The sequence below is a fragment of the Hylobates moloch genome, unplaced genomic scaffold (genome assembly GCF_009828535.3).
Source record: "Hylobates moloch isolate HMO894 unplaced genomic scaffold, HMol_V3 SCAFFOLD_14, whole genome shotgun sequence".
Classification (NCBI taxonomy): domain Eukaryota; kingdom Metazoa; phylum Chordata; class Mammalia; order Primates; family Hylobatidae; genus Hylobates; species Hylobates moloch.
Genome location: NW_026652289.1, coordinates 51,559,444 through 51,570,206, shown reverse-complemented (window position 1 = coordinate 51,570,206; position 10,763 = coordinate 51,559,444). Strand labels below are relative to the sequence as shown.

At 43.9% G+C, this 10,763-nt stretch overlaps 1 protein-coding gene across 16 annotated transcripts in view; it reads right to left on the bottom strand.

Annotated features, from left to right (window-relative positions):
- Positions 1-6,361: 6,361 nt before the first annotated feature.
- The window catches only part of PEAK1 (pseudopodium enriched atypical kinase 1), a 292,413-nt gene continuing 288,011 nt past the window's right edge, over positions 6,362-10,763 (bottom strand). For all 16 annotated transcript variants that reach the window (XM_058427924.1, XM_058427920.1, XM_058427915.1 and 13 more), the window contains one exon: positions 6,362-8,897. In XM_058427924.1, the coding sequence (XP_058283907.1) occupies positions 7,734-8,897 (1,164 nt within the window). In that variant the 3' untranslated portion in view covers positions 6,362-7,733. The remainder of the gene's footprint in view (positions 8,898-10,763) is intronic.

The window sequence follows — 10,763 nt, the reverse complement described above, 5'->3', positions numbered from 1 at the left end:
GCTCACTGCAAACTCCGCCTCCCAGGTTCACACCATTCTCCTGCCCCAGCCTCCTGAGTGGCTGGGACTACAGGTGCCCGCCACCAAGCCCAGCTAATTTTTTTGTATTTTTAGTAAAGACGGGGTTTCACCGTGTTAGCCAGGATGGTCTCACCGTGTTAGCCAGGATGGTCTCAATCTCCTGACCTCGTGATCCGCCCGCCTCGGCCTCCCAAAGTGCTGGGATTACAGGTGTGAGCCACCGCGCCCGGCCAACTTCTTTTAATCTATAACTAAGATCTCAGTCTTGAAGACCTTCCTCTGGAGCCTTAGTAAGTTTACTTAATCTAAATGGGTCCAAGTGCTGGGGTGATTACCCTTAATCTTGTCTCCTGCTAAATCATGGAGGTGTGGGGAGTTCCTTCAGACCCCCGATAAACTTGTTTAATCCTAAACAGCTCCTGTTAAGAATGCCTTCGTTATTTTCTCATGCTTCAAGGCCCACGAAAAGTCTAGGCAAAACTCCCAGTGGAGCTTTTGTTACATTTCAGCCTTCGTATAAGGGCACTGGCCCCTTCAGCTTTTAATATTTAATTTAATCAGTCAGTACTGAAACAGTTGTTATGGAGTCCAGCGTTAGTGAGACCTGGCCTGGCACACAGGGTGACCACTTAGGCCAGCGGAGCTTCACACAGCAGCCCGGTCGTGGCGGGCTCTGTTTCTGTGACCTCCCAACCCCAACTGCCTACTTTTTTCTTTGCTTCCTTTCCCCCAGAAGCCAGTGTGTTGTGCTGACAACTAGAAGGGAAGTTCCCTAGGCCCTTCTCCAGCAAGCCGGCTACACAGCTGCAGCAGGCAGGGCCTGTGTCCCTGGGGATTGTCTAGTCAGTCTTGCTGTTGACCCTTCCTCCTGGGCCCAGGCAACACAAAGAGAGCTTTTGGGTCCACACCAACATGGGTTCTGTTATGTTGCTCCTCAGCAACATAAACCTCAAGTCTGGCAGCCACTCTTCTGGGGTATGCCTTAAAAACAGCATCTGCAAATTCCAGAGTGCTTGCTAGTGGAGAAGAGCAGAGACACTGGGTTGGAGACAGTGTCCACTGTAAAGGGTCTGGTGTTCTAAAATCTGCTCTAAATTTAGAATCTACATGTTTGCTTTTTCATCTATTCTCCTCATAATGCGGCAGTTGTTGCTACCACTGCTGACTCTTCCTGCTTAAGCCAGGCAACCTCCTCTGTGCTGCTGAAGTGTCCACACATTAGCTTGTCTGCCTTTGTGAGGCCCCTGTGTATCACTGTGCGTCAAAGCATGTGAATCTTGCAGATGATGCAGTACCAGGCCCTGTCCCCGCTCATATTACCTGAATAGCTCTGATTTCCACGGAGAGGGTCAGCCAGAGCCAGCTAACCAAGCCTCTCAACATGCAGTACAAACCCAGGAAGCCTGCAGGTGACTGCTAGCAGGGGGCGATCTCACACAGCAAACCTGCAGCCTTCTGAGGTCTGGGAAAAGCAGAATGCCTTCGCTTTCTCTTTGGGGCCTGATTTAGATTACACAGGGAATAAAGAGAAATATAATCCATGTCAGCGGGGGATGAGGACCCAGAGTGCAGAAGGCACACAGGCTGAAAGCCATCATTTCCTGTGTTATAGACAGGGCACCTACCCTGGGGGGACAAGACATAACCATGTCTGCAACCAAACCCTCCCCAGCATGTCAGTGTGGAAGAGTCGCCAAAAGGACAAGCATTTGTCTGTTTTTTAGTGTGTATTAAAATGAATTTATTTACACAGTAACACGATGCCACAGAGTACACAGCAAAGTACCACAGCAAACCAAAGGGGGGCGCCACTGGTGGCAGAGGGGACCTTTCAATGATAGATTTATACAACTTTACAATATGTAAGTAGAGGGGTGAAGCTCCGGAAAGAGCAAAAACAAGATTTTCAAATATAGAGTGTGGGCAGGGCCAGAGAGAATTAAAGAGAGATTGGAATGAGGACTGTCATGATTCAAATCACCAAGTAGAATGAAATCTTGCTTCTGTATTTGCCTCATGCCAAAAATGCCCTGCATATCCTCAACAGAAAATCCCAACCCAGTGTGTTCATACATCACACTCTTTAGTTCTAACTGGTAAAGGAAGGGATAACCAAGTAGTATTTGGAGGAAGTTCCTGAAGCAGTGTGGTTTAACCTTTCAAAAATGAACCCTATGTCTGGTCCAACATTCAAGTTATCGTGAGTGTGGACACACACATACTATCCACACACTAACGGGCAAAGTGGGTTTTCTGTACTACAACAACATTCGTAGCAAAATATATGACTCTGTAATTCTGCTAGGTTAAAAAATTTCCGACCTCTTTTGATTCCCTGAAACTTTCTTGATTTAAAAAACAAAACAAAACAAAACCATGGGGGTGGATGGGACACGTCAAGATAAAAAGCTGGAATAAACCCGGAGACTTTCTGGAGTGGGAAACATGTAATGGGATGTTGGGAATGCAGGCCCTTGCAGCCCACCTAGGTGGGGGAAGCTTCTAGCAGTGGGTGATGCAAAAATCTATTCTAATTTTAAACAGTTGCAGGGAGGGGGTGTTTAACAGCTGTATAGCACCTTGTACATTCTGGGCACTTATAGATATTAAATGATGGTGATGATGAATAGTAAACAACTCTGTAGGAAGGTTTATAAAAACGATTACAATTTATTAGGAAATTTCCCAAGAGTTCTTTAAACAAACCTATTAAAACTACCGTATCTCTTTAAAAAAATCTTCCGCTCTCAGTATTATATGGATATGATGTTCTCAAGCTGAGGTTTGGGCAATAGCCACAGTCATGTCAAGGCGACATGGAAGAGTTCCTTCTCCTTAAATACTGAGGAACTTTTTATCTGCCAGGGCTTTCTTCATCTTCATCATCATCATCTTCTAATACACAAAATGGACTTCTTTTTAAAAAGGTGCTTTTCTGAGGATGGATTTATCAGCTAAATGCCTTGACATGGAATGTATGTGAACTCCCCTCCCATGGCATCTCGCACAGCTCACCCTCATCATCTTAGAAGCATCAGGATAAAAAGGCTTGATTTCTTTGGTATAATCTCTCCCAGGATCTTGCACCGCAGCTCTTCTGGCTTCCCTTATGGCACCGTTTTTGGTCCATGGAATCCCCACTTTCGGCACTGCTGTAAGCACGGACAGCTGGACTTCAGTGCGCACTTCAGCAAGAGCAGCACTTGGATTTGTCTCGGCACAGCACTTTCGGCCTTTGAGAATATGAGCTTCAATGAGGTAAAACTAATAACCTGGTTTTGTGGGCAGCCATCCTGTTCACTCATTAGGCTGGAGCAGAATTTTCAATCCTTATCAACTAGTGAGGGGAATGAAAAACATGCCAGGGTTGGCCCAGCAAGTCCAGTTTGTCTCACTCCTCTCCAAGAATGTTCATACTACATTTACACATCTAGAACCATTTGAAATATAGTGTAGTACCCTAAATCCATCTCTATTTCTGGGACTAGCCTGTACTTTTTCAGATCACTGCTGGTAAAATCTAGAAGAAAATCCTAATTGCAGTGAAATCTAGTGAAAATCCTAATTCCAGCAAAACCAAATGTCAGGTTACTTCCCAGAACCAAAGTATTCATAACTCAAAATTGAGATGCTTAGTAGGACCCAAAGATCTTTCCTGGAAACTTTTTTTTGAGACGAAGTCTCACTCTTATCTCCCAGGCTGGAGTGTGATGGCGTGATCTTGGCTCACTGCAACCTCTGTCTCCTGGGTTCAAGCGATTCTCTTGCCTCAGCCTCCCGAGTAGCTGAGATTACAGGTGCCTGCCACCATGCCTGGCTAATTTTTGTATTTTTAGTAGAGATAGGGTTTCACCATGTTGGCCAGGCTGGTCTCAAACGCCTGACCTCAGGTGATCTGCCCACCTTGGCCTCCTAGTGTTGGGATTACAGGCGTGAGCCACCGCGCCCGGCCTGGGAACTTTATACTACTAGAAACTTTTAAGATATAATTTTTGGTAGTTTTACTCCCAGAAATGTCATTAATATTTCTAGAGCTTTAGATCTCTTGGCTTAGACTTTCCCATGTTTACAAACTTATTCTGAGTTTGGAAGCAAAACTGACCCCCACTTAATCTGACAATGGGATGCTACTCCAACTGTTAAAATCCTAACCAGTATGTTTTACTTCTAGCTCCTCAACAGCAGCAGGGTAGGTAGGATGAGTGCCTGTGCCCTCATCCCAACCCATACCTCACCCAGTTCATCTTCTGAGGGCAAATCTTGAAACTCATTGCCATATTCCTGGCTTCCAGTTCTAGCTCAGCCTAGGGGTTGGTGATTCTTATGTTGTCATTCCACAGGTTACAGTGACTTTTTCTCATCCTGCTGTTATTCTTCACGAATTGGCTTCTAGGCAACCCAGTAGTGTACATATACCAAAAGGGCTCACCTCAGCCAGCACAGGAGGCTTCTTGAAGTTCTAGTCCTCTTTATGAAACATCCACTGAATTGCTTCCAAGACTAGGTTACCACTCTAACAAGGCACTCTGCTATACATTCAGTCTTGCTCTTGGCTACTTTAGCCACTGTTGTGTTTCTCTAGCACCCAAGTGTCACAGAGATTGTTCATGCTCATGTGGCTTAAGGAAAAGTTCCAATAGGAGCTTAATTGTTCAAACTCTCAATATAAATGGAAAACTCTATAGTATAGACTTCAATAGAAAACAATTTCCAATCAATATTGAAGGCAATAACTTCCTGTTACTTGAGAAAACGTAAAGTGCTATACTAGTCACAATTCAAACATATATATATATATATATATAAAATGTGTGTGTATGTGTCTACAGAGGGTAGGATTTCTTTCCAGTTGATGAACAAATTCAAAGTTCCTACCACAATTAAAATGAAAAATATTTGTGATAATGTTAAACTGACTGAATTTCATTTTTTTTTTGGAAAAATATTCTGAAGACCAACTCATGTAGTACTTTTTGCCTAGAAATATAGTTTCTTTCTCTATTCTGCTCTAACCTGTAACACCCTCTTCCCTCTCTATCTCACATTCTTTGGCCATCACCCAGAGAAAAATTAATCTAGCCACCTGTCTCTGAAGCCTGAGGCTTTTCTCTGGCTAGTTTGCATTCATCTTTTGCCCTTAACAAATCTGAATATAAAAACAGTACTAAAAACATCTGATGTGAAGAGGTGCTTGGTTTACCAGTGCTGTAAGATAATGGTAGTGGAGGTGTCCATGCTTATTATACCATAGAGTTAAAGAGAAGACTGGATCCAAATCATAACAGAAAAAGAGAAAGAAAAAAAAAGATATGTAGAGACATAACAAATAGAGGGACCAGGAAACATTCTGCATTAAATATGTAACCTCATTAAATAGTCAACATTCAAATTTACATGGGCAAGGCACCACGAACGTGACATTGAGAAGGTATATCTCGATATGCAAGCCATTGCAAGATGGGAGATGGGGGAGGTTAAGGGAATGTGCTGGCTGACATGGTCAGTGGTCTGTGTGCTGTCACTTCAGTGCATAATCAGGCAAGGAGTTATGTGCACATGGTCTATGCTAAGATGAACCAAACACCAACCTTCAAGGCAAGGCGCGGCCATGCCACAGGACACCAAGAGCAGACTGCTGGCCTGCAGCAGCATGCCCACTCCATGGCCATTCCTAGGAGCAGAGCCCTGCACTCTGGCTAGATGCGGCAAGACTCTTTGTGGGCTAACCAGCCTTCTTTCCTGTGAGTCCTATATTGCTGGCCAGGGGATAAGGACATTCTCCAAATAGAGCCTCACATATTCCAATCACTTAAAAAAATAATAAGAGCACAATAAAATACATTATTTTCCTTTCCTGATCCTCTTTGATATACATGAATCACATGAAAGGCTGTTAAAAATGTTAAAAGTTTAGAAATTTCCAAGGCCACTAATGTGCTATGTAAGTAATACTGCACAATCAGTCTTGGCTTTAAGGAAACTCTGCACCGGTAGATGAGGGGCCTCAGGGCTCACTCACTCACTAGGCACAGAGAACATGTCTGTCAACCCTGCCACAGGTTGCTTCTCTAGAGGCCTGGCCTCTGCTTCCAGCATGCGTGTGCACGCACACATGGGCACACAAGTGTACACACACATTGTTCGAGTGACTCTTGGGATTTCAAGGTCCAAGTAAACACATACTCACAGTTTTGAATAAAACAAGCACAGGTGCACACGTGTATACACACACACACACACATACACACACACACACACCCCAGTGGAAGGAACGCTCATCTCTTAGCGCAAATATGTGCCCAGGGAAGAAGGGGGAAGGTTTCTGTAGACTCGCTTCAGGTGAAGTTGCAACATAAACACTGTAATATACAGCTAAAACAAATACATACAAAAATTGCACATATATCCATAGAAGGGGAGCACAGGCTGCACACACAGTGAACAGCTCTCAATCATCCACCTCAGCAATCAGAATTCCTGTGAGCTGTCGCTGTCCTCCAGAGCCATTTTAGAGAGAGTAAGAAGGAGCAATGAGCCACTTACACTGGGAGGCAGTCTCTCTAGAAGAAGTCAACATTCTAAGGAGGTCAGCAGTCTCATCGGTGGCCTTCTTTCCTCTCCCCTGCCTACGGCCATCCCAACAGCCCACCTCACTGTGCCCTCTAAAGGAGATCTTAGAGCTCCACCGACAGCTATTTCATTCAGGGCAATTGTTTACAGCATTTGGTAAACTAGTTAACACTGGCTACTGATAGAAGGGAGCTGGCCAATTACTGCTCGGGGAAAACTGCAAATGCTGACAGTTCTGACAGTAATCAAAGGGTACTTTAAACTCTGTTCCGTGATGGCCCCTAGAGAATTGCACATGCAAGAAAATCATCTCCTCATGCCCTGCCAGCTATTTATAAGCTCTGAACTGCACTCCACCCTGCTGAGGCACTGGTGACACCACCTTGGGTCAGCTCTGTAATGGGCCACAAGTGGCTGATAAATCCAAACTTCACTGGCAAGTGGGGACAGAGTGGAGAATCAAGCAGTGGCAGCAGAGGGGAGACTATTAGGGCTGTCCTCCATGCAGTGCACATACTTACAGATAATGGCAATGAAAATGGGTCTATGACCCAAGGATGGGATCTCTCCTTTTCTTTCTACTCTCTCCTGGAACAAAGGATATAGTCCCTGGTAACCAAAACTGGGCCGATGCTAAGGATGGCAGTTCTGCCTAGTAAGTCAGTTGTTGACACCTTAAAGGAAGTCTGTTGCCAGAGTCTACTGGGTCATGGTAGAGACTGGTTAAGTCTGTCTACTGCTAGTGAGAATACTTGGTGCTAAAAAGATAGGTGATATCCAGAATTATGGAGGAAATGGACACAGCTCACTGGCTCACTGAGTTCATACCAAAGAAGCTGTCCCTTCAAGAATATGGATTTTCATTTTTACCTGCATTTATGGGACTATTAGGATAGAACGTGTTTCAAGGGAAGGCAACCACAAGTTACTGCATCTGAATTTCTGTAAAGTTAAGACAGACTCAGCTTCTCATTCAATCTGGGGCAGTGGATAACCTTTCTGAATGCACCCACTTGTTCATGGACAGGGATAGAGGTTTGTCTTTCTTCTTTCCTTGAATTTGGAGTGAGCACTAGGAAGGGGAAGTGCATGGGTGACACGAAGAAGGTGAAGATGTGGTAAAAGCATCATCCAGGTACACATTAACGGTGCTGCAGAATTTTCACAATACAACTGAGGGAGTCTGTAGTGGCAAAAGCCAAATACTGAGCACAAAGCCAGTCCTCAAGGCTGATCCCACCTTCCCTGTCCAGGGACTTCTCAGCAAACTTGATCATGAGCAGTGTTCGCTTGATGTCTAGCCAGTTTTGGAGCAGGGTGTTCCTCTGTACTAGGCTAGGGCAGGCAGTGAAAGTCTGGAAGAGATCTTCGCGGGGGCCCCAGAGCAGACACTGGAGGATGCCTTTGGCGTCTGAAATGAGGATCCGCTCAGAAGGGTTGGGATTCAGGAGGCAGCTGGCCAGCTGCTGCAGACCCCGGGAGTAGGGGGAGCGGAATGGGATGCGAGGCAGGTCTGCTCGTGTGTATTCCCTCTCCTTCAGCTCTGGGTTCTCATCAAAGGGGTTGGGTAGGTGCAGCATCTCATAGATGAGGATGCCTGTCTGGAACTCATCACACTTTTTATATTGGGTAGCTGTTATGATCTCTGGGGCAAGGCGAGACTGGTCCCGGAGGATCTCGGGGTCCAGCAGATGGCTCTTCTGCTTGGCCTGAGAGAAGTTGCTCACGATAAGCCTAGTGGGATAAGATGAGGTGGGGTTGAGCTCTGCAGGCCAAGAGCCTTGGGCAGTCCCCCCAGGCTGGTAGTGGACAAGTAGCAGGTTCTCCAGGCGTAGATCGCAGTGAGTGACATGGTAGGGTTTGAGGTGCTCAAGACCAGAGCATAGCTGTAAAAGCAGCAGACACACCTGCCTCTCATACAAATCAGGGCTTTTCCCATGCTGGGCCAGAGAGTCTCGCACAAAATCAGCCACAGTAAGACATGGAACCTCCCTGGTGATGACCACAACATGGCTCCTCTGCTTCTTGCTCATGACTCCCTGATTCTCTTTCTGGGATGATGCTGCTTCAGAACAGGGCTTTGGGTTTTTCCCATCCGTTTCTCCTTTGGATTCTTCTTCAGTCTCTTCCATGCCATCCTCATCCTTTTCAGGGTCATCTGGATCCTCCCAGGGAAGCAGACGGTTAGGGACTTCAGCAAGGAAATGACCACAGTCCTGCTGAATGTTAAAATGGACAGCCAGACTCTGCCGGACAGCCAAGCTGTGATAATACTGCTGAGATTCTTTAGCTTTGCTCTTACAGATCTGAAAGATAATAAAACAATTTAAAACTCACACTCTCATAACCAGGTTTACGATATATCAGGGAGGATTAACTGGAAGGTGACTGGTTAGGGACAAATAATCATATAGTAAAGTTGTTAGCAAGGCTTGCCCCATGTTAAGTGACAATAATAATGGTGGTAACCATTTCTCATGGTTGTCTACACGCCAGGCTGTGGTGAGCACTTTATGTGTACCATTTTTAGTCCTCACATTAACCTTTCAAAGTAGATTGAGAATCTAAGAATTTAAAAAAGAAAAAAAGCCCAGGGTTATGTGTGCAAACCTAAGTTTGTTTAATGCCAAAGCCTGCTCTTTCCACTATAACCTTGCACCTCATCAGAACAACAATGACAAAATAATTTTTTACTTACTTCTGTAGAGGTTTGTAGCTCAGACTGATACAGCAGGCCAATGGACTCATAATGGAGACCAAAATACCTTATTTAATCACCCATCACCCTTTGTGTCAACATCTCACAGGTTAGGAGAGTGATATAACATTGGCCAGGTAAACTGTGGGTTTTCCTAACTTTTCAATGAATGTCATTGTGATGGTCACAACACTGGCACTCATAGTTCACTGGTAGGGTTGAGAGAGTCACTGATCTGATCTAATCAGAACAAAACCAACATTTCAATGGTGGTTTTCTGAGTTTTATGCTTTCTCTTAACAGGCCTCATTTAATACCCACTATTGAGGCAATAAGACCTTTCATAAAGAACTTTATTAAGTGGTTATGGATCAAGGAAGAATTTTTTGATCAAAAAAGTTAGCCAAGAGTTCTACATACTGTGACGATTGTATTTCTACTCTTAAGGGGTTATCGAAGCAAAAAGTAAGTAAAACCACCCCCAAATGGGTTATCCTCATGCTATAGAGAGGCTGACAGTGGAAGACTCAGTTTCTAATACTAGTTCATGGATCATAATAGTCTGGTCTGGAGTCTGCTCCACAGCCCTGTTAACTGAGGGTCATTCTCTGCTCTCCCTCCTCAGCAGAGGCACACTGCCACATGTTACAAATATCAAAGGCTCCCAGCAACATGCACTCTCTGTAGTGTTTACACTGCTTGTTTATTACAATAATACAGAAAAGCAAAATTTAAAAAAGCAATTTCTAGTCATTTTTATTTAAAAAGAAAAATGTATACATTCTTAGGAAGATTCAGATAGGACCCAGTTCTGAGAAGCAGCACATTCTGATTTCCATTCAAATAGATTAAAAAAAAAAAAAAGATCAAAGGCAAGGGAGTCTCAACGGAGAAAAGCATCTATCTCTCTCTCTCTCTCTTATTCTCTAGCTTATCATATTTATTACAGTTAAAGAGGCTTGATATCAGTGACCAGTGCCATGGAACTCTATCTATCTATCTATCTATCTATCTATCTATCTATCTATCTATCTATGTACCTATCTATACCTGAGCACAAGCTCCTTCAAGTCTTCTACTACCTATCTAATTCAGTTTGAGGATATACTAAGTATTTCTTTTTTAAGCAAACTTCTGGTCTTGAACAGATGTCCCCAGCCTGAGTTCAAGTTCAAACATATATCTTTCAGAAAATATTATCTCTGGAAAGCTCTCGAAGTCTTAGTATATGCAGTATAATATATAATCCTATATGTTCATCAATCATAACATTTGTTATTTTTATAACTGCACTGTTGGCAATATTTCACATTTAAGTGTTACCAGGTATTTAAAAATTCTATACTAGTCATTGTTTAGTTGTATAGGAGTTGGATCCAGCACATGGCACCATTAACCCCATTGCCAGTTAAATTTGCTCAATATTACATTGTCTTCTGGAATGAAAGCTCAAGGGTCTCAATTCTTCATACCA